We start from the raw sequence: 23,819 nt of genomic DNA, 5'->3' as shown, positions 1-23,819 counted from the left end.
TGGGTGAGGACTTTCACTCCTCCACTGGTTTTGTCCAGATCTGCTTGTTTCTACTGTTAACATCTGAAACCAACCCTCTGCTGATTCCTGATAACTTTTTCACTTCTCTTCCAAAATCCAGGGATCATAAGATTTAGGAGTGGAGAAGGCCATTCAGTAAGATCATGGCTGATTCGACATTCCTGTCATCCACTTTTCTGCCTTTTCCCCATAACCCTTGATTCCCTACTAATCAAAAATCTTATCTGTCTCAAACTTAACTACAAGGACACTGTCTCCACAGTTTTCTGTAGCAAGAGTTCCAAAGACACTCAGCCCTCAAAGAGGAAGTTCTTTCTCATCTCAATCTTAAATTGACACCCTTTTGTTGTAAGACTATGCCCTCTGGTCCTCGACTCTCTCTGTCAGTCTCCTTAAGAATCCTATTGTTTCAATGAGATCATGTCTTATTCTTCTAATTTCCAGTGAGTAGACTCACAAACAAGCATAACATTTGCTAATGAGATAATCCCTGCATACTGGGTATCATCCGAATGAGACAGTAGGAACTGTGGATGCTGGAGAGTCTGAGATAACAAGGTGTAGAACTGGATGAACACAGCAGGCCAGCAGCTTCAGAGGAGCAGGAAAGCTGACGAGTCAGGCCTAGACCCTTCTTCAGAAATGGGGTAGCGGATGGGGGTTCTGAAATAAATATGGAGAGAGGGGGAGGCGGATTGAAGGTGGATAGAGGAGAAGATAGGTGGAGAGGAGACAGACAAGTTAAAGAGGTGGGGATGGAGCCAGTAAAGGTGAGTGTAGGTGAGGAGTTAGGGAGAGGATAGGTCAGTCCAGGGAGGATGGACAGGTCAAGGGGCCAGGATGAGGTTAGTAGGTAGGAGGTGGGGGTGGGGCTTGAGGTGGGAGGCAGGGATAGGTTGTACAAAGGACAGGTTAGGGAGACGGGGACAAGCTGTGTTGGTTTTGGGATGCGGTAGGGGGATGGTGGATTTTGAAGCTTGTGAAGTCCACGTTGATACCATTGGGCTGCAGGGTTCCCAAGCAGAATATGAGTTGCTGTTCCTGCAACCTTCGGGTGGCATCATTGTGGCATTGCAGGAGGCCCAGGATGGACGTATCGTCTGAGGAATGGGAGGGGGAGTTTCTGTCCTCCTGTGCTTAGCTTAAGCCTGTCATCAGTTTTGCCAAGTCATTGATGTGCAAATCGCACCAGGTTCTGTTTTTGTCCATCCTGATATGTTGTTTGGTTGCTGCTCTTACATCCTACTATTTAACTTTACTCTGCTGCCTCTCTCACTCAGCCATGTCACTTTCAGCTTTCCCCTATAGTTTGAACCCTGACATCAACCTCACCCCTCATTAATTTGCAGCCTATCAAGTACTAACATTGCAGATTTGAATTTCCCTTGAGCAAGTCAGCACCAATGCTTTGGACTACACCCTGGATACCTAAGCATGCATGTAAGAAAAGAAGAGGTTCTTCTGTTCCTCTTTAAAAGCAGTTAAACCAACCTGCCCTATTATTTGTTTTTACTAGCCACTTAGCTTATTGCGATTCTCCAGTGTGAGCTTCTCCCCCACCCTCCATGCACTGCAGTTTCTCCATTTTTACCTTGCAGCGGGAACAACTGCTGAAAGTCAAAATTATTGTAAAAGTACACTAATTTTTTGTAAAAGTTAATTAACATGGAAACATAGAAAATAGGGCAGGTGTAGACCATTTGGCCCTTCAAATCTACTCCATGATTCAAATGATCATGGCTGATCATCCAACTCAGTAACCTCCTTCCTGCATTTTTCCCCATTCTTTTGTTCTCTTTAGCCCTAAGCACTAGCCCCGTCTAACTGCTTGAAAACGTTCAGTGTTTAGACCTCAACCACTTTCTGTGGCAGAGAATTCCACAGAGCTTATCGCTCTCTCAGTGAAGACATTTCTCTTCATCTTTATGCTGTATTACCTATCCCGTATCTTTAGACATGACCACATTCTTGACACCCCCGTCATCAGAAACATCCTTACTACATTTACTCCAATCTAGTTCTGTTAGAATTTTATAGGTTTCTGTGAGATGCCACCCTCTCCCTCTTCACCCCCCCCCCCCGCAAAAAAAATCAATCTTCTAAACTTCAGTGAATGTAGTCTTAACAAATCCAGTCTCTCTTCATACATCAATCCTGGCATTCCAGGAATCTGATTAGTAAACCTATGATGTATTCCCTTCATAGCCAGGACAATCTTCCTCAGATAAGGAAACCAAAACTGCACTCACTATTCCTGGTGTGGTCTCACCAATGTCCTGTACCTTTGCAGCAAGTTCAACATACCATTTGCTGCCTTCACCACCACCTGCGTCCAGAAGACACCTTTCAGTGACTGATATGCAGATATGCTCCTGTCTCCCCATGGCCAGTCTATCACCATTCATGTAATCTGCATTCCTGTTTTTGCTACCAAAGTGGATAACCTCACAGTTACCAACATTCCACTTTCTTGCGTGCCAGCCCATATATCCATCTCAAAAATAGGGATGGAATTCTTGTCAGTCGTAAATTCTTCATTTCTTTGAAGATAAATATTGAGGGAAGATCTGGTTGGAAGGTTGAAAGTATTAAAAGGAGTTGGAAATGTAGGGACAAAAGAATTTCCTTTAAGAAAATACATAACTAGTGTCTAATTTGTAAAATTATGTGAGACCAAAACTGAGCCATTTTTTCACCTGGATAGTGGAAATCTGAAACACTCTTTCCAATATACTGAATGCTACATCAATTGAGACTCTTGAAACTGAGATTTGTTCCCTAAAAGTAAGGAGCATTGGTGGATAAATGGTGTTGAGGTGCAGCTATTTAATTCCGTGCCAGAACAGGCTTCAGTGGCTGGAGGAACTGCTGCTGTGCCCAGTGTATGCACTCATAAATAATTTTGAACCATATCTACTGATTAAAACTGCCATTTGTATATTTTAGGTTTTCCCTGTGTAATAACTAATTAAATGTTGAGTAAAATTCAATTTAAGCAATAACATAACTTTATGCACTACCCATTTGATTTTGTTAGTATAAGGCTGTTTGAAATTGCTTGTCAGTTCTTGCCACTTTTCAAATTGACATGTATGTATCACGCACTTGCAACCTTTCAGGAAAAAATTTTTAAACATTATTTTTATTTTCTTTAGAGAAGCTGTTATCTCTATTGCCAGAATATGTAGTTCCATACACAGTTCATTTGCTTGCTCATGACCCAGATTTTACAAAAACTCAGGATATTGAGCAGCTGCGTGACATCAAAGAGTAAGTAAAACTAAACTGCAAAAATTTGACCTTGACAACTATTTTAAAGTAGTTTTCCTTCAGTGTAAGGTGCCAATCATGGCATTCTCCTTTGTTTTGTTTTTTGTTTTAAAGTAGCTAATGCTTTTTTCAAAATTATATTTGATAAGGTGCCTGTGGTTCATGTTGGAAGTTTTAATGACAAAAAATGAAAATAATAGTCATGCTTTTATAAGAAAAATGGTGGAGAACATCAAACAAACAAAGGATGCCCAAGCACCAGATGATGGCAAAATGAATGAGGTAAGAAGTGCAAAACTCGTACTACTCTGCTTTATGCAGATACTGTATAATAGTTACTTCACACTATGTAGTCTGTACTATACAACATTTTTATATATTCATTCATGGGATGTGGAGTTTGCTGGCCAGACCAGCATTTATCCCTAAAGGATTGGCCTGGAGAGGTGGTGGTGAGCTGATTTCTTGAACTGCTGCAGTTCTTTAGTATAGCAACATGCAACTGAGAAGGAAGTTCCAGGATTTTGACTCATCGGTGGTGAAGGCACACTGTTATGGTTTGAATAAATATGATTTGTGGCTTAGAGGGGAGTTTGCAGATGATGGTATGCCCATGCACCTGTTGGCCTCCTGAGAGTAGAGGTTGTAAATTTGGGGAGGTGCTATGGGAGCAGCCTTGGTAATTTACTGCTGTATATCTTATAGTGGTACACTGTTAGAGATGTTGCGAAATGTGGGTACACTGTTTCTGTGCACTGGTAGTGGAGGGAGTGAATTTTGAAGGCCTTGGATGGGGTGTCAGTCAAGCAGCAGCTTTGTTCTGGGTGGTGTCAGACTTCTTGAGTGTTGTAATTGTACTCATCTAGGAAAGTGAAGAGTGTTCCATCACACCTCTTTGCTTTTTCATGGTGGACAGGCTTTGGGGAAATGAGAGTTGAGTTACTTGCCACAGAATCTTTAGGCTGTAACCTGCTTTTAAAGCCTAAGTATTTTTATGGCTGGTTCATTTCATAAGTAGCTATTTGCTACTTAGCAGGACTTGATACTTGTGATCACAGACTGGTTACAGAGGACTCATGAATAGTACTGAACATTATGCAAACATCAGCAAATGTCCCCATTTCTGATGCTGGGATCAAGAGGAAGCTGTAAATAGCATTCATGTCATAGAAGTGACAGGCAATGACCATCATCGTTAACATTTAATGGCATTTTCAATCGCTGAATCTCCTTCAATCGACATCTTTGTGGTCACCATTGACTGGATGCTGAAGTGAACCAGCCATAAAAATACTCAGGCTGTAGCAGGATGTTGCTGGATTGGTTAAAAATAAACTTGATTTTTCTGACTGAAGATTGGTGTAAATGCTGCATTTTGTTGCACCAATGTGGGCTCTCCAGTGGGGAGAGTATGAGAATATTTGTAGAAGCTACATTTCCTATGAGAGCATAAGACAACAAAAAATAAGAACAAGAGTAGGCCTTTCTGCCCCTTGAGCTTGCTTCACCATTCAGTAAGATCATGGCCGATCTCTTAATTGCCAACCATTATTCAAGACTGATCTACAGTTGTAGGATCGCTTAACCCTGTCTATTGCATGCTATTTCTGTTTGGTGGGCAAGTCATCCTGACTTTTAGCTTCACCAACTTGAGACCTCTTTTTGATGTGCTGGGTGCATTTCTGTAATTCACTCCTGCGTTTCTCATTGAACACAGATAGATCTTTGGCTGCTAAGCCAGGCCCTGATGTTACACATTGTAGTTCAATACAATTCTGCTATGACTGACAGCCCTGATGACCTCGCAGGTGCCTAGTTTTGGATTGCAAGAACCATCTGAAATCTGTCCCATTAGGTAGTTCCTGGGAGTAATGATCACCAACACTTCATCCTGGTCCACCACATCAACGCAATGGTCAAAAAAGCAATGTCTCTACTATTTGAGGAGGCTAATGAAATTCAGCATGTCTACAAGGATTCTAACCAGTTTTATAGCTGCACCATAGTGTTATAAAGTGAAGGTTGACCCCCGTCTGAGAACTAAAACCAAAACACAGTAGTCTGATGCATTGTTTGCAACGTAAGCATTAAAATGTTGTAAGGCCATTACCAAACTCAATAATACATTATCAATGGTTGAATTTTTTTTTTGGTGGATGTTGAGTTTTTTGAAATATAACCAATTGGCCTTTCAATTCCACAATCATCTTCCAGTAACAACACAGCTCCAACACCTACATTGATGGCGACTTTGAAGAGTTTGAAAAAATTTGGCATGGCTAAAACACATGTGGTGGTAACACTGCTTTTAAATCCTCAACTGTCTCTTGGCATTGTTCTGTTCACCAAAAGTTAATGTTCTTTTTTAAACAAATCCTTCAATGGTGCCACCAGCTACTAAATTTGGTACAAATTTCCTATAGAAACGACTCAATCCTAAAAATTGTACTAGTTCCTTTTTCAAGGATGATCTTGGAAATTCCTTGATGACCTTCATCTTCACTTTCCTGGGTGTCATCTGTCCGTACCCGATGTTGTGCCATAAGAATGTCACTTCTGCCTTCACAAATTCTGTTTTTGCCAAGTTAAAGATCAACTTTGTCTTCCACAGTCTCTTAAACAGCTCTGCCAAATGCTCCATGTGATCTTTCCACAAATGGCTGAAGATCACCTATGTAGACAGCACAAATAGTCAATCCTGCAATAACTATAAAAGTGGCCAGTGTGTTTTTCATTCCAAAAAGTATTATTTTAGATTGATATAGTCCATTCTGGGTTACAAAAGCAGAAACTACTCTTGCTGTCTCTGACAAAGGTATTTGTCAGTGACCACAAACCAAGTCCAACTTTGTGATGTAAGTGCCTTGTCCTACTTTTTCCAGCCTTAGAATTGGGTGAATAGAAACCGAAAGAACTGCGGATACTGGAAATCAGGAGCAAAAACAAAGTTGCTGGAAGTTCACCTGACTTAACAACTTCTCAATCTGATAGGGACTACTAAACCTTGCTTTGAAGGGTAACAGCACCAATACTTTGTACCCATGGGCAAACGTATGATTTCTTATCTGCTTCTTGCTTCATTAGGTGCTATGCCACTTTTAGGTGTTGTCTAGCTAATTCACCTGCTCTGTTTAATCTTTCTCTGATATCCAACCATGAGATTTTTGACTTTGGACCTATCAACTTTTCCTTAATTAATTTTAAAGGCCCTCTTTCTTTGTGTCTGAGTATCAATTTAAATGGAGTAAACTGTGTCAATTCATTTGGAGCGTCTCTAATACCAAATGGTATAAATGGGATTCCTTTATCCCAATCGTTTAGGCAATCCTGGCAGTAAGCCCTCAGCATGGTTTTTAGCGACTGATGCCCCCTTTCCAGTGCTCACTGGGATTCGGGGTGATATGCGCTTGATTTAAAGTGTTCACCTAAACTATCCATGACTTCTTTAAATAATTTCGCCGTAACATTGGACCTGTGATCCAACTGAATCTCCCTGGGTAGTCCATAATGAGTGAAGAAACCAAGTGACTCCTCTACAGCCTTTTTTGCCTTGACATTCCATAATGGAATTGCCTCTGGAAACCTGGTAGATGCATCCAGTATGGTTAGCAAATACTAGTTCCCACTTTTGGTTTTCAGGAGGGGGCCTACACAATCAATTATAACCCATGTAAAAAGATTCTTTAAATGCAGGAATTGACATCAAAGGTAATGGGAACTGCAGATGCTGGAGAATTCAAGATAACAAAGTGTGGAGCTGGATGAACACAGCAGGCCAAGCAGCATCTTAAGAGCACAAAAGATGACATTTCGGGCCTAGACCCTTCATCAGAAAAGCAGGATGGGGAGAGGATTCTGAAATAAATAGGGAGAGAGGGGGTGGCGGACCGAAGATGGATAGAGGAAAAGATAGGTGGAGAGGAGAGTATGGGTGGGGAGGTAGGGAGGGGATAGGTCAGTCCGTGGAGGATGGATAGGTCAAGGGGGCGGGATGAGGTTAGTAGGTAGGAAATGGAGGTGCGGCTTGAAGTGGGAGGAGGGGATAGGTGAGAGGAAGAACAGGTTAGGCAGGCAGGGACGAGCTGGGCTGGTTTTGGGATGCAGTGGGGAGAGGGGATATTTTGAAGCTGGTGAAGTCCACATTGATACCATTTGGCTGCAGGTTTCCCAAGCGGAATATGAGTTGCTGTTCCTGCAACCTATGGGTGGCATCATTGTGGCACTGCAGGACGCCCAGGATGGACATGTCGTCTGAGGAATGGGAGGGGGAGTTGAAATGGTTCGCGACTGGGAGGTGCAGTTGTTTATTGCGAACCGAGCGTAGGTGTTCTGCAAAGCAGTCCCCAAGGCTCCGCTTGGTTTCCTCAATGTAGAGGAAGCCACACCGGGTACAGTGGATGCACTATACCACATTGGCGGATGTCCAGGTGAACATCTGCTTGATGTGGAAAGTCATCTTGGGGCTTGGGATGGGGGTGAGGGAGGTGGTGTGGGGGCAGGTGCAGCACTTCCTGTGGTTGCAGGGGAAAGTGCCGGGTGTGGTGGGGCTGGAGGGGACTGTGGAGCAGACAAGAGAGTCACGGAAAGAGTGGTCTCTCCGGAAGGCAGACAAGGGTGGGGTTGGAAAAATGTCTTTAGTGGTGGGGTCAAATTGTAAATAGCGGAAGTGTCGGAGGGTGATGCGTGAAGGGTCTAGGCCTGAAATGTCAGCTTTTGTGCCCCTAAGATGCTGCTTGGCCTGCTGTGTTCATCCATCTCCACACCTTGTTATCATTGACATCGAAGGTGCTAGCTTTATCACTGCTTGTGGCTTTCCTACCATCTGACATGTAAGACAGGTGTGGTTGAATTTTGCCATGCATCTTTATCCATGCATCCAGGCCAGTACAAATGCTTCTGTATTTTAGCCTGAGTCTTCCTCACTCCTAGATGACTTCCAATGGTAATTTGTGTGCTACCCGTAGTACTTTCTGTCTCTATTCTACCAGTAGCACAGTCTGGTGAACTTCCATCCATTTCTCATCTGCTCTCGACTCCCGAGGTCTTTGTTTCTCCCTTAAGATTTTACCCTTAAGGTAATAGCATTCTGGAATACACTCTGAATCCTTTTTCAAGTAGGCTTTATCCTTTATCCTATAAATCCTTTATCATCTCATCTTTTTGTTGTAGCTCCATTAATCTTTCAAAATGAAATACTTTTTTGCCTGATCCTCTTCCCGCTTAAGTTTTTCAATCAGAATGTCACCTAACTGGACCTCAGTTCCTTTGCCTTTCTTTCTTGTTTTCGCTTCTTGTTTTAACTAATGGCTGTGGAATCTTTTTTCACCACACAGTCCGGACAAATTCCAGGATATGTTTCTTTAAATTCCTCAGTTTTCTGGATTTTTAGCTTTTCCGGTATAAATAGGCATCACTCCCACTTGTGATCAAGTTATCAGAGATAATGGGAACTGCAGCTGCTGGAGAATCCAAGATAACAAAGTGTGGCGCTGGTTGAACACAGCAGGCCAAGCAGCATCTCAGGAGCACAAAAGCTGACGTTTCGGGCCTAGACCCTTCATCAGACCCTCTCTGATAAAGGGTCTAGGCCCGAAACGTCAGCTTTTGTGCTCCTGTGATGCTGCTTGGCCTGCTGTGTTCATCCAGCGCCACACTTTGTTATCTGTGATCAAGTTATGTTGTTTTCCAGGAATACAATTTATTCTTGGATAACCAATTTTTCAGTCACTCCCACTATCGCTTCTCCAGTCTTGATTGGACTTTCTAGCATTACCTTACATACAGGAACTCAAGTCCTGTCTCCATTTATTCCAAAGATTATCACTGTCTCGGCAGTATATCAGAAGGAGTGCAGATATTTTCACCTCTCATTATTGGAGCCAGACTAGCTCCAGTTTCATTTAATATTTTAACTTGTTACCTATTTCCCCCATCCTACCTGAGTAAATCTTAGCCATATAGGTGGAATCTTTGAAAAGATTGGCGCTATCTTACAGTCCTGCCTGTGACTAGGCTGTGCACCGTCCTGCAGCACCTCGACGTCTGTTGGGATTTCCTTCATACCCTCAACTAATCTCACTGGTTTAGCCTCTTTTACCTACATCCTTTTTATCCAGTGCCTCTTGAACCACCAGTACTATAACTTCGTGTGTCCCACCTTATTGCAGGAAAATACCTGAGATTTTTCACCTCTTTTCCACACTGTTAGATTTCATTTTTCACGTGGAAAACTGTTCCCAGTTTGATCTACCTTTTGTTTTTCATTAAAGTGCTGTGTCTTTCCCAATTTCTATCCCTCATGGAATGAAATTGCAGTTGTAAGCTAGATTTTGAGTTATGCACAAATGTGTTCGTCTGCCATCTCTGCAGCACTTCTCATTGTTTTAAGTTCCTGTTCCTCAACGTGAGTTGTTATCACTTCTCAGAGTGAAGTCTTAAATTCTTCCAGCAGAATAACCATCTCGGGCAACCTAGAAACCAATATCCATTTCAAGCTCCCCAACTCCCACAGCTTCCTAGAATACACCTCCTCCCACCTACATTCCTGCAGAAATGCCATCCCCTATTCCCAATTCCTTCGCTTCTAAAGCATTCCACTCACACGTATCTCAGATGCCCTTGTTTTTCAAGGACCTCAACATCCCCCCCCCCCCCCCCCCCCCCCCACCAGCGGTCGAGAATGCCCTCGACGGTGTCTCCTCCAACTCATCCCTCACACCCCGTCCCTGCAATAACAATCAAAAAAGAATCCCCCTCCTCCTCACGTACCACCCCACCAACCTCCGGACCCAACACATCATCGTCCGACGCTTCCACCATCTGCAATCCGACCCCACCACCAAAGACATTTTTCCCTCCCACCCTTGTCTGCTTTCCGGAGGGACACTCTCTCTGTGACTCCCTTGTCCGCTCCACAATCCACTCCACAATCCACTCCAGCCCCACCACACCCGGCACTTCTCCCTGCAACCGCGGGAAGTGCTACACCTGCCCCAACACCTCCCCCCTCACCCCCATCCTAGGCCCCAAGATGACTTTCCACATCAAGCAAATGTTCACCTGCACATCTGCTAATGTGGTTTACTGCATCCACTGTACCCGTTGTGGCCTCCTCTACATTGAGGAAACCAAGCGGAGCCTTGGGGACCGCTTTGCAGAACACCTATGCTCGGTTCGCAATAAACAACTGCACTTCCCAGTCGCGAACCATTTCAACTCCCCCCTCCCATTCCTCAGATGACATGTCCATTCTGGGCCTCCTGCAGTGCCGCAACGATGCCACCCGAAGGTTGCAGGAACAGCAACTCCGTATTCCACTTGAGAACCCTGCAGCCAAATGGTATCAATGTGGATTTCACCAGCTTCAAAATCTCCCCTCCCCGTACCGCATCCCAAAACCAAACCAGCTCGTCTCCATCTCCATAACCCGTTCTTCCTCTCACCTATCCCACCTCAAGCTGCACCCCCATTTCCTACCTACTAACCTCATCCTGCCTCCCTGATCTGTCTGTCCTCCCTGAACTGACCTATCTCCTCCCTGCCTCCCCACCTACACTCACCTTTACTGGCTGCATCTCCGCCTCTTTGACTTGTCTGTCTCCTCTCCACCTATCTTCTCCTATTTTCCATCTTCTATCCACCTCCCTTTCTCTCCTTGTTTATTTCAGAACCCCCTTCCCCTCCCCCATTTCTGAAGAAGGGTTGAGGCCCAAAACGTCAGCCTCCCTGCTCTTAAGATGCCGCTTGGCCTGCTGTGATCATCCAGCTCTACACCTTATCTCTAAGACCCTCACGTCTTTTCTATCTTTGATATTCTCATCCATTTATCAATGTTTCTCTGTGTAATTCTTTTAAGCTCAGTATAATTCTGACCTTGTTCCTTTCTTACATTTCTGAACTGTGTCCATGTGCTTCTGATACCAATTCATAGGCACTCAAAATAGCTTGTTTTACTTCACATTTTCCTGATACCACCTCTGATAGTGCTGCAAACACCTCACTAGCCCTGCCTACCAACTTGATCTGAATTAACATCACCCACAAAATCTATGGCCAGTTCATCTGTTTAGCCAATTTCTCAAAGGATATGAAAGAGACTTCCACATTTTTTAATCAAAATTTGGTAATATTTTGACACATTTGTATATATCCCTACCTGGTCTTTGGCTATGATTGGTTTGCTCATTATCACACTCCTTCTCAATAAGCTTGCCTTCTACCTTCACCTCGCCTTCTTTTAAGTTGACTTTCCAGTCTAATTGCCAACTTCTCATGTTCAAACTTTGTCACTTCCTCCCTTCTCATTTTTTCTTTTTCTTATACCGGAGCGATTCTTTCCTTTTTGTTAAGCTGGAAACATTCTTTCTCTTTGCCTTCTAACTCCACTTGTCTCATTTGCAATTTAATTTTTTGAAATTCCACTGCACTTGACTGTTTCTCTAATATACCTAAATCTTCACTAACTCCATTACAATTTCAGCTTTCTTATTAGTCCTAATTAAACCCAATTTTAGCCTGTGCTAATTCTCTTAAGTGTGACCCTTTTCAGTCTTTCTAAACTTTCTTGGCAAATTTGGGAAGCATTGTCAACCCCAAACACTTGTTTAGTAATGTTAAGAACCATTTCTCCAATTTTGAATTAACCAAGCTATCCTTCTCACTGAAGTTTTACTAAAGGACAGTGGACACTCATCCCCAATTCTGTTTAAATCTGTTGAGACCTTTCCTACTTTATATCTGTCCAAAGCCCAGACGACAAGCCCCCAGTCTGTTATAAAGTGGAGGCTGATGCCGCCTCTGAACCAAAATCAAGACGCCCAGAGAAGAGCACCTCACCCTACACTCGTAAAAGGAGTGTCAAAAGTGCTGTCATACGCTTTTCTGCAACTTCCAATGAGTAAATAAAATAAATCCCTGACACACACTTTAAAATCAACAGGTAATAAATTTGTTTATCTAACTCCTCACAGTGAGCAAACAAACTAAGCTATTAACAAACCAAATAAATCCCTTATAACTACAAACTGTTCCCGAAAAAGGCAAAATTCCGCTGCAAAGCCTCTTCTAAGGATGCCTCCCTGAAGTTATCTCAGATTCTCCAAATTAGCAGTTCCTACTGTCTCTGTAACAATTTTAACCCCACGGTGAAGTCTCTTCTAAGGATGCCTACCTTGAAGTCGTTACCCTCCTTATCTCAGATTCTAATGGTAAGCTGTTCCAATAAATCGAAGTCCCACTTATATTAAGAATTAGATGGTATTTAGTCTCTCAAAATTACAGTCAGATTGTGTCTTCCAGAATGTTCTGCAATTTCTCCATTGTTTCTCGTGTGGTTGGTACCATTGTTATTTAGATATTACTTTCTGGAAGCTGTAAAGGAGGCTGAGAGAGCCTGTGATCCTCTCGAGAGCTCTGGACTGTTAGAGCTAGCTGCTATCTGCCTAAGTTGGGGAGTTTTCCAGTTGTCCCCTTTTTATTCCCTTGATGCCAAATTCTAGGACTCTTGTCAAAACTATCAGATTTAAATTTAATTAGTTTTTGATATTTCAGTGCGTGGTTTAAATTGATTGGCTAAATTCAAAACTTGTTGCCTTGGTGAAACTGCTTCTTGACCTGCTAAATGTACGGCCTTTTGGTATAAATGTTTCAATTCAGACACTCTACACTTGCAAACTTTCAAGCTGGTGCTCATAGACATCAATTTTAAATTTCTAAGCACAGAAAAATGCACATGCTCGTTGGAATAATGTTCTAATGCAGCTTCGTTTGTGGGTGTTGGGATGGTTGCTCCTGTAGTTCAGTATTTGGTCCGTATGTGTTGTTTTCCTGTAGACGCTGGTTTGAAGTTCCCCATTGGCTGTTCACTCTACTGTGACAAATGGCAGTTTGTTGTTGTTTTCCTCCTCTTTTGTGAATGTTATGCCAGTAAAGGGTATTATTGATGGTCTTGAAGGTTTCCTCTAATTTGTTTTGTTTAGTGATGACAAAGGTGTCATCCACATAGCGGACCCAAAGTTTGGGTTGGATGATTGGCAGAGCTGTTTGTTCGAGTCTTTGCATTACCGCCTCTGCTAAGAACCCTGATATCGGAGATCCCATGGGTGTACCGTTGGTTTGTCTGTTTATTTTGTTATTGAAAGTGAAGTGGGTGGTAAGGCCTACGCAAAACGAAGTTGCAGTAGAACATTATTCCAACGAGCCACCACACACTGCAGCACAAAGGAACTACGAAGAGCAGAAGAAAATCACCTATACAGCGTATTCAAAAAGAACGGGTACCCAATGAACACAGTCCGCCGATTTCTCAGCAACAAACCCAAACAAACAGACAAAACGGGCCCAGAAACCATAACCACTCTCCCCTACATCAAAGACATTTCCGAAATGACTGCCAGACTGCTCAGACCTCTTGGCATCAGGGTAGCCGACAAACCCACCAACACACTAAAACAGCAGCTAATGAACTTAAAAGACCCTATACAGACAACAAATAAAACGAATATCATCTACAAAATACCTTGCAAGAACTGTGACAAACAGGCAGAAAGCTAGCCACCAGGATACATGAACATCAACTAGCCACAAAAAAACATGACCCACTATCACTCGTATCCTTACATACAGATGAGGAAGGGCACCACTTGGATTGGGACAACATCCATCCTAGGACAAGCCAAACAGAGACACGCACGAGAATTCCTAGAAGCATGGCATTCCAACCGGAATTCCATCAACAAACACATTGATTTGGAGCCAATCTACCACCCTCTGAGAAAAAGAACAGGACATGACATCACCAACGCCAGAAATGACATCACCAACCCAAGGAAACCTAAACAGATAAATAGAAAGTGGGACATAACACCAGCGCTTTATCGGAGGATCACTGATGATGTTACCTAGAATGGTGACGGAACGTCTGAAAACTAACCCTCCAGCTCAGCGAGCAAACTGTCATCCAGAAACTCTATCCACCTTCACAACAATAGAAAGTATCTCGTGGACGCATCACAGCATGGTACAACAACTGTTCAGACAGCAAGAAACTACAAAGAGTCATTAATGCAGCCCAGACCATCATCCATTTGACTCCTCCTGTACTTCCCACTGCCTCAAGAAAGTGACCAACTTAATTAAAGACCCTGGTTATACTCTCTTCCACTCTGTTCAGTCAGGCAGAAGATGTATATGTTTATATCTTCCCCACTGTTAGACTTTTGAATGAACTTCTTAAATGTTAATTCTGATCTGGCCTTGCACCTTCTCTGCAGCTGTAGCACTGTATTCTGAGGTCTGTTCTGTTACCTTGTGGCTCTCTGTCTGGTACGATCTGCCTGTATCGCATGCAAACAACACTTTTCACTGTATCAAAGTATATGTGACAACAGTAACTCAAACAGTGAACACAGACTATTGTCTACATAAGGACAATACAGTGGATGCATTTGCTACAGGTAGAAAACGATGACAGTGAGGTCAAGTAGATTCTTGCCTCTTGGTTCATTCACTGCCCACTTACAGACCCAGTCTTGCAGCGCAGCTATGTCCATAGGAATTGGATAGTTTGGCCAGTAGTGGTGCTGCTGAGCCATTTTCAGTGATAGACATTGAAATCTCCCACCCACAGTGTATTCTACATGCTAGTCACCTTCTGTACCTCTTCCAAGTTGTGCTCAACATAGAGGACTACTGATTCATCAGCCGAAGGTATGTAGTAATTGGCAAGAAGTTTGCTTGCCCATGTTTGATCTAATGCCATTAGACTTCATGAGACATTGTTGAAAACTTCCAAGGCAATTCCTTTCTGGTTGAGGTAAATTGCACCATAATCATGTATGCACAATTTTGAACAACAACATACCTTCAGTGTTGACACTGCAAAAGTACAAAATTATAATCTATTTAATGCGTCTGGCTGGATTTAATTGTTCACTTACCAAATTTTATTTTGAAACAGAATTGAGTCCTACGCTCTAAATCTCCAACTTTTGTTTGCTACTTGAACGCAGCCATTAGCCAGTTTACTGTACTTCATTCATCACAATGTGTTCTGCCTGAAGACGTGGTCTTAACTTGACTTTTGCATGTCTGTTTGCCCTATGCCAGTCTTATCATTTTCCACTAATTTCAACTTTCAAGACATCTTCCTTCCTGTTCCTATTTTCTTTGAAACCCTCCCTCCATTACATCTCTTATTGGTCCAGTTCCTTTTAGCATGTCCCTAACCAGCCCCTCTACCTTTGCTAATTTCATTCAACAAACTCCTATTGTTGTTCAGCATTTCAGCATGTGTTGAGCTGATGCTTTCCATTCTCTTCCAAACTCACTTTTCAAGGTTGATTTTTATTTTCTTTATTCATTTACGGGATGAGGGTGTTGCTCGCCAAGCAGCATTTATTCCCATCATTAGGAGTCAGCCACATTGCTGCAGGCCTGGAGTCACATGTAGTCCAGACCAGGTAAGGATGGCAGTTTCCATCCCTAAAGGACATTTGTGGATCAGATGGGTTTTCCTGACAATTGACAATGGATTCATGATCATCATTAGATCTTTAATTCTAGATATTTATTGAGTTCAAACTCCACCTTTTGCTGTGGCAGAATTCAAATTGGGGTCCCCTCGGCGTTATCTGGGTCTCTGGATTAATAGTCCATCGATAATACCACTTGGCCGTCACCTCCCCATTTTAGCAGCTAATTAGTATGTTGCTGTGCTCTTTTGACTGATTCTCACCCAAATAAAGCATATATTTAACATTATAACAATGAAGAAAGAAATGCTGTAAACCATTATAACCGTTTTCTGCTTAATACAATCAAAAATAATATTTACATTTTAGTTTAACTGTCTCTTAATCTACACTGCTGCAAATTCATTTGGCAAGTATGACTGAAGCTAATTTTCTATTTTATTATATTACCTTAGACTGATTTCCTTTGAAAAATATTCCTCACCACTGCATTGGGATTTTAGAAAAAAAAATCAATTAGTGATCCAAAAACTTGGCAAATTTGAATTCTCCTAACTCCAGTCGGATTGTTTATTTTCCCTTCATGTGTATTTATTTGGTAGAATTTGCTTATGAAAAGAGCTTGTTAAGGTTGGCCCTGTTTTTATTACAGTTTAGAAGACAGAGAGGTGACTTTATTGAAACGTACTAGTTTCTAAAGACTTGTCAGGGTAGATGTGGAGGTATTGGTTTCCCTTGTCAGAGACTCTGGGATTAAAGGTAACCATCTTAGAGGTGAGAGGTCATCTGTTTAAGATAGAGCGCAGAAGGAATTTCTTCTTTAGGATTGCCGTGGAATCTGTGCTAACCTTTACATCACAGGATTGCAGAATCTGGATTGTCAAGGCTGAGATAGATTTTTAATTAGTACAGGCAGCAAGGGTTATAGGGAAAAGGCAAGAAAGTGTTAAGAGTCATCAGATCATCCAAGATTTCATTGAAGTCTGCTCTGCCCATTCATGGACTGACTGGTCTGCTTCTGCTTCTGCTCCTGCTCCAATGCCTTATGGTCTTATAATGTGACAATATCCATTGTAAGGGGACCAAAATTGTACAAAGCACTCCAGGTATGGTGAAACCAAGGTTCAAAACAATTGATGCAAGACTTAGCTACTCCTGTTGTTAAATCCTTCTGTGAAAAAGCCTAATAGACTATTCGACTTCCCAAACGCTTGCTTGCAGATGCATGTTGATCTTCAGTGACTGTTCTTAGTTGTCATTCAAGGTATGTGGGCATTGTTAGCTAGGCTTGCAATTATTACCGAGCGTCAACCAGATTGCAATGAATCTGGAATCGTATGAAGGTCAGGTTAGCTGCTATGATCAAATTTGACCCTTGGTCCCAGAACATTAGGGGTTCTGGATTACTAGTCTAGTGGCATTACCACTAATTCAACACTATCACCTGCTTATTGATGAGGACTACTTTGTCCCTTTTGTGAATGTCTGCATTTGCTAGCCATTTCTGAGTTTTCTACACCACCTTGTCACACTATTGTTGAAACTGGGAGATTTGGTGATTGTGATAATTAAATGTCATGGGATGATGGTTAGATTTTCAGTTGTTGGAAATTGTCATTGCCTGGTACTTGTGTGATGCAAATACCACTGGCTACTTAATCAGCCCAAGGCTGTGTGTTATTCAGTTCTTACTGCATAAGTACACTCGACTGCTTCAAAATCTGCAAAAGCTGCAAGTGGCACTGAATGTGGTGCAATCACCGTCAAGCATCCCCTCTTCTGGCTTTATGATGGAGGAAAAGTAATTGAAGTCACTTGAAGCCAGGGGAGTGGTGGCAAAGTGGTAATATCACTGGACAAGTAATCCAGAGGCCTAGACTAATGGTCTGGAGTATGAATGTCCTCTGGAAATTGAAACTGCCATCCTTACTAGCACTGCATGTGACTGCAGACCCACAGCCATGTGGTTGATTCTTAACTGTCCACTGGACAATTACTGATGGGCAATGAATCCTGACCTCACCAGTGAAGCCCCAACCCATGAAAACTGAAAATAGTTGAGTTTAGGGCACAACCCGGAGGAACTCCTGCAGTGATGTCCTGGAGCTGAGATGATTGATCTCTAATAGCCATCAGCCCTTTTGAAGCTGTTTATGATGTTTTCGTACACGCCTTTTGTAAAATGTTCAATTTTGAAGCCAGGGAAAAAACAAAGAAATTAAATCATTTCCTGCTTTCTTTTTCCTGATCTGAGATAGGTACAGCAAAAGTTGCCAGCAAATTGGAAACATGATTTTGCTTTAATTGATTTTGTTTTGACAAATGCAAGTGCCATTAGCATCAGAGTGATGGCGTTTGCTTCATTATAAATCTTAACATCGAAGATCCTTTAAGAGATGGCATTGGAATGCTGCAAATATTTTAATTTTGAAACTAATTTTCAGAACTTTTTAAACGAGACAAATGTTGCTACTGTTGTGCTTTTCTGTTTGCATTTGCAGAAACTCTACATAGTATGTGATGTGGCTCTTATTGTTATCACAACCAAAAGTACCACCTATAACCTGGACTCTCCAAAGGATCCCGTATTGCCGACCAAGTTCTTCACTCCACCTGACAAAGTAACTTATTAGTTTTGTACTTATTGTTGGCTTTAAATACTCTGAAGGGATGATATTGGGCTGGCCAGATCTTCTAGAAACAATGCTGAGCAAGGCTTTTATTGGAAGATTGACATTAGATTTTTTCTTAGCAGAAAATATGAAATTAACTGATTAAGGCACAACACATGGTGAGAATGTGGGATGTATTCCCAGCAAAAGAGAAGTAGTCAACCTCCAAACCCAACAAGTTAGTGAGTGGACAGCACGTTAACAAGAACATGCTGTAAATTATTGCAATAATTGGTCAGCTTAAGTTTTAATCAGATTTTCCCCCTCTTTCACTATTCGTATATGCACGAGAGGCTATGCAGTTTTTATCATTCTTGAAATTTAACAGCTGAATGAGAATAATTCTTTGATAGTAAAGAGAATATTCACAATGATGTGATGGACTGTTGAAACGACCCATGTAGCAAGCTTTAGAGTTCAGGCATACCTAATATTCCAAGTATTGTTCTGTGTGATGGAGTAAGTTTCATATATTTAGGTGCTCTTAGGTTGTGAGCCATGACTATTCATCTATGACACCTGTGGAAGAATATCAATAACATTGTCTTTAGATTTGTCAGTTTTCTATATGATGTAAACTATAAATCAACAAGGAAATCTGGTGACAGCAGTGTGTACTAAATGTACCATACCATGTCTTGGTAAAGTTGTTCTCCTACTTCATCAAGTGAGTCACTGAAAGGCAATTTGAAAATGGCCATTGACTTGGAGACAGTAGGGACTGACAATGCTTGAAGCCAGAGTCAATAGATATGAGGCTGGAAAAGCACGGCAGGTCAGACAGCATTCGAGAAGCAGGAAAGTCAATGTTTCAGGCCAAAACCCTTTGCCAGGACTGGGAAAGGGGGAGGGGTGTGGGGCTGGGGAAAGTGTAGATGGGATGTTGATGGGTGAATGTTTGTAGGACGTTATTGTGATTGATCAGTGGGAAGGGTGGAATGGATGTCAGTAGCAAGATGGACAGCTTAGGTCAGGCCAGGGAGGTGAAGAGTTAGGCATGGGATAAGGCTGGAGGTGGAGGGATTTCAAAACTGCTAAAGTCAGTATTAACGTCATTGGGCTATAAGCTCCCAAGGTGAAATACTAGGTTCTTCCTGTTTGCGTTTGGCCTCACTCTGACAGTGGAGGAGGTCAAGGATAGACATGATGCCACGGGAGGGGGAATTAAAATGGATGATAACCAGAAGGTCAGGTTGGTTTGTGTGTGCAGAGCACAGATGCTCCGTGAACCAGTCCCTCTGTCTGTATTTGGACTCCCAATAGAGAGGAGTACACATGAGGAGCAATGGATACAATAGATCAGCGTGGATAAAGTACACGTGAATCTCTGCCGCATCTGAAAGCAGTTTGGGGCCTTGGACAGAGGCGAGAGGGGAGGTGTTGGGGCAGGTGTTTCATCTCTTGGAGTTGCAGGGATAGGTACCGAGTGTGGTGAAGGAATTGGTGGGAGTGTAGAGCTGACGAGGGAGTCATGGAATGAAGGCAGACAGGGGTAGGGAAGGAAATATCTTTCTGGTGGTGGAGTCTGATTGTAGGTGGCAGAAATGTTGGAGGATGGCACATTGGATTTGTAGATTGATGGGGTTATGTACAAGAGGACTGAGTGGACTCCATCCTTGTTGGGGTGAGGGTGTTTGAGAGTATTAGGGTGGGAATGGAGTAGATACAGTTGAGGGCATCCTTAATTCCAGAGGAGGGCAAATTCTGGTCTCTGAAGAATGGGGATATCTGAGATGCCCTGGTGTAAAATGCCTCATCCTGGGAGCAGATGTGATGGAGGCAGAGGCATTGACAGTGTGAGATAGCATTTTTACAGGAGGGAGGATGACAGGAGATGTAGTCGAGGTAACTGGGAGTCAGTGGGTTTGAAATGGATTTCAGTAGTGAGTCAGTTTCCGGATTGGAAACGGAGAGCCCAAGCAAGGGAAGGGAGGTAACAGAAATGGTTCAGGTGAATTTGAGGGTGGGGTGGGAAGGTGTTGGTGAAGTTGATGAACTGCTCGAACTCCTCATGGAGCACAAGGTAGCACTGATGCAGCCTTCAATATGGCAGAGAAAGAGGTGGGGGATGGTGCCAGTATAGTTGTGGAAGAGGGTCTGTTCCTCAAATCCTACAAAGAGGCAGGCATAGCTTGGGCTCATACCAGTGCCCGTGGCCATCCATTGGGTTGTAGGAAGTGGGAGGAATCAAAGGAAAAATTGTTGAGGGTGAAGACAAGTTCTGCCAAACAAATGACACTGTCATTGGAGGGGACTGATTGGGCCTAGGGGACACGACGTGACTGTTGCTTCTGCTGTCATAGAAAACCACATTACTGTCACTTGCACTGATGTGGAAGACCACATGACTGACAATATCATTGATGACTGGGGTACTTATGCTTCTACCCACGTGACCACTCCAGTGCACACACCCACTCCTGATGAAGTCTCTACCACTGCTCGTAGCTCTGGTTCTACACTAACCCCCAGGCCCAATCCTGCCAATATTCACCATCCTCCCTGACCTGATCCTTACTGAGGATGAACAGTCAGTCCTTAGCAAAGGACTCACCTTCATTCCCGTGCACCGACACGTAAACAAATTTTGCGTTGTGATGTTGAGCTCTCTTTCTGCCACTGCCGCTTCTGCACCTATTTGTTTGAATGCAAATCCAACTCAACTTCTAACGACCCCTTCATCTGCCTCTAGCAAACTCCATCCACCACCTCCCTCGGCCTCTTCATCTCCTACTGCTGCCACGATTTCAATTGCTTGCATCTCTCCACTTGCTCCAGCCTCTCCTCCATGGAACGCACAGCCTCCTCCTCCAACCCCAACCTCACTATGAAACCCATTGATAAAAGGGATGCAGTGGTAGTATGGCAAATTGAGCTCCATAGCTCTATATCGGTGAGGCCAGATGCCATCTCTCTGATACCACCTCCTACCATTCCCTCAATCATGACCTCCCCTCTGATCGCCAAGCTATCATCTCCCAGACCATGAACAACCTCATCACCTCAGGAGATCTCTTGTCCACAGCCTCCAACCTGATAGAAGCAGGCACTGTGGGGTTGGGGACCTATCTCCTCACCACGACCCACAAACCTGACTGCCACGGTCAACCCATTGTCTCTGTCTACTTCTGCCCCACCAAGCTCACCTCCTCCAACCACAACTCTGTTCTTTCCCCTTTGGTCCAGGAGCTCCCTATCTAGATTCATGACACAACCCACACCCTCCCCTTTTTCTAAACTTTCAATTCCCTGACACTCAGCACCTCATCTTCGTCATGAACATACAGTTCCTTACTTGACTGTATTGGTGCTGCCTCGTGCTCGAGCAATTCATCAACATCGCCAACACCTTCCACCCCATCCTCAAATTTACCTGGACTATTTCTGACACCTCCCTCCCCTTCCTGGACCTCTCCAGAAACAAACTCACCATTGATATCTATTTTAAACCCACTGACATGCACAGCTACCTCAACTACACCTCCTCTCACACATCCTCCTGTAAGGATGCTATCCCATTCTCTCAATTCCTCTGCCTCCACCACATCTGCCACTAGGATGAGGCGTTTTACTTCAGGACGTGCCAGCTACTTCAGAGACCAGAATTGCCCCATCCCCTCTGCAATTAACAATGCCATCAACTGCATCTCCTACATTTATTGCACTTCTGCCCTCAAACTCTCTCCCCCCAATAACAATAAGGATAGAGTCCCAAATTCCTGACGTACCACCCCACCAACCTCCAAACCCAATGCATCATCCTCCGACATTTCTGCCACCTATGATCAGACCCACCACCAAAACTTGCCATCAGCTTCTCCATCACACCCAGTATCTTTCCCTGCAACCACAAGAGGAGCAACACCTGCCCCTACACCTCCCCCCTCACCTCTGTCCAAATCCAGCTGCAATTCACCTCTGCTTCATCTAACCTGATCTACTGTATCTGTTGCTCCCGATGCAATCTCCTCTATACCGGGGAGACCAAACCCACACTCGAGGACTGGTTCACAGAGCATCTGTGCTCTGCATGCGCCAACCAATCCAACCTCTCTGTTGCCATCTGTTTTAATTCCCCCTCCCACAGCAACATGTCCACCCTTGGTCCCCTCCACTGTCAGAGTGAGGCCAAATGCAAACTGGAGAAACAACACCTGATATTTCACCTTGGGAGCTTACAGTCTCATTGCCTCAATATTGACTTCACTGGCTTCAAAATCCCTCCACCACCATCACCACCCCACCCTACCCCAGCCTTATCCCATGTCTCGCGGTCCCCTCTTCTTCGCATCCCTGACCTGACCTAATCTGTCTATCTTCCTACTTACCTATCTGTTCCACCCTTTCCCCCTCCCCAGTCCTGACAAAACATTTTGGCCCAAAATGTTGACTTTCTTGCTCCTTGGATGCTATCTGGTCTGTGCTTTTCCCGGCTAAAAACTATTGACATTTGAAAATGGCCAGTTGTACAAAATGTATGTTTTGTGGTCCAAGTATGATAGTAGTGGTGCTCGAAACACTTAACTGAACAGGCCAGATAATGTTGTATTCACCGTGAGAAGGTTTCATTGTAGAAGGAGCAAATTATTTGTAATCTTTAATTTTGCCTTTCTGTTTTAATGAAATGCATGTCTATTAGTTTGCTATTGTAGCTTTGATGATAGGTTTTTTGTTTTACTGCCTCATTCATAAATATTTTTTTTTGTATTTTTTTTTGCTCAGGACTCCAGCAATAACAAGTGCTACTTGTCAGATGAGGCAAAGACGTTATTACTGACAGGGAAGGTAAGTTTCAATCCAGTCCTCATTAATGCAGGTCTGCATTCTAAAACTCCCCACAAGTTCATGCGAAATACAGAACTTCTGAGGTTAAGGTTGTTCTTAATAGAAAAAAATGTATAAAGTTGTGCTGTGTATCTGGAGCTTTCTTTACCTGGGTTGCAATTTTTGACATTACCTTCAGGTTTTGAAAAATCAAAGTGTTCCATTTTACGAGTGACAACAAAATAGAATTGCATAAGAAGTTGAATTTTTTTACAGTTTTGCATTTTTAGGTTGTTTTCGGTTTTTTAGAAAGCAAACTCAGAAGTTAGTTGTTTCACTGTTGGTTTGTGTAATTTTCATGCATCTTTCAATATGTAATTATCTTATGTGCTTTCTCACAAGTTCATCCATAAAACAAAGAAGCAAAAATAGGCCGTCACCAGTCAAGTGTGCTCTACCATTTGATGAGATCATGGCCGATCTGATAACTCTCAACTCCACATTCGTACCTTTTCCTCTTTGCTTACAGCTGAAAAGGCTTTCTGCCTGTCACCATCCCCTCTCTCTCGCTCTCCCTCACGTGCGCTTTCTCTTGCTCTCGCTCATTCTCTACCATGCTTGC

At 43.1% G+C, this 23,819-nt stretch overlaps 1 protein-coding gene across 10 annotated transcripts in view; it reads left to right on the top strand.

Moving 5' to 3' along the window:
• Nucleotides 1-23,819, top strand: part of pds5a (PDS5 cohesin associated factor A) — a 237,414-nt gene that overhangs the window by 187,025 nt on the left and 26,570 nt on the right. For all 10 annotated transcript variants that reach the window (XM_048542485.2, XM_048542549.2, XM_048542541.2 and 7 more), the window contains exons 26-29: nucleotides 3,177-3,291; nucleotides 3,441-3,573; nucleotides 18,263-18,382; nucleotides 23,156-23,218. In XM_048542485.2, the coding sequence (XP_048398442.1) occupies nucleotides 3,177-3,291; nucleotides 3,441-3,573; nucleotides 18,263-18,382; nucleotides 23,156-23,218 (431 nt within the window). The remainder of the gene's footprint in view (nucleotides 1-3,176; nucleotides 3,292-3,440; nucleotides 3,574-18,262; nucleotides 18,383-23,155; nucleotides 23,219-23,819) is intronic.

Source organism: Stegostoma tigrinum, chromosome 1 (genome assembly GCF_030684315.1).
Source record: "Stegostoma tigrinum isolate sSteTig4 chromosome 1, sSteTig4.hap1, whole genome shotgun sequence".
NCBI classification, from domain to species: Eukaryota; Metazoa; Chordata; class Chondrichthyes; order Orectolobiformes; family Stegostomatidae; genus Stegostoma; species Stegostoma tigrinum.
This window is presented reverse-complemented; position numbering and strand designations above follow the sequence as displayed.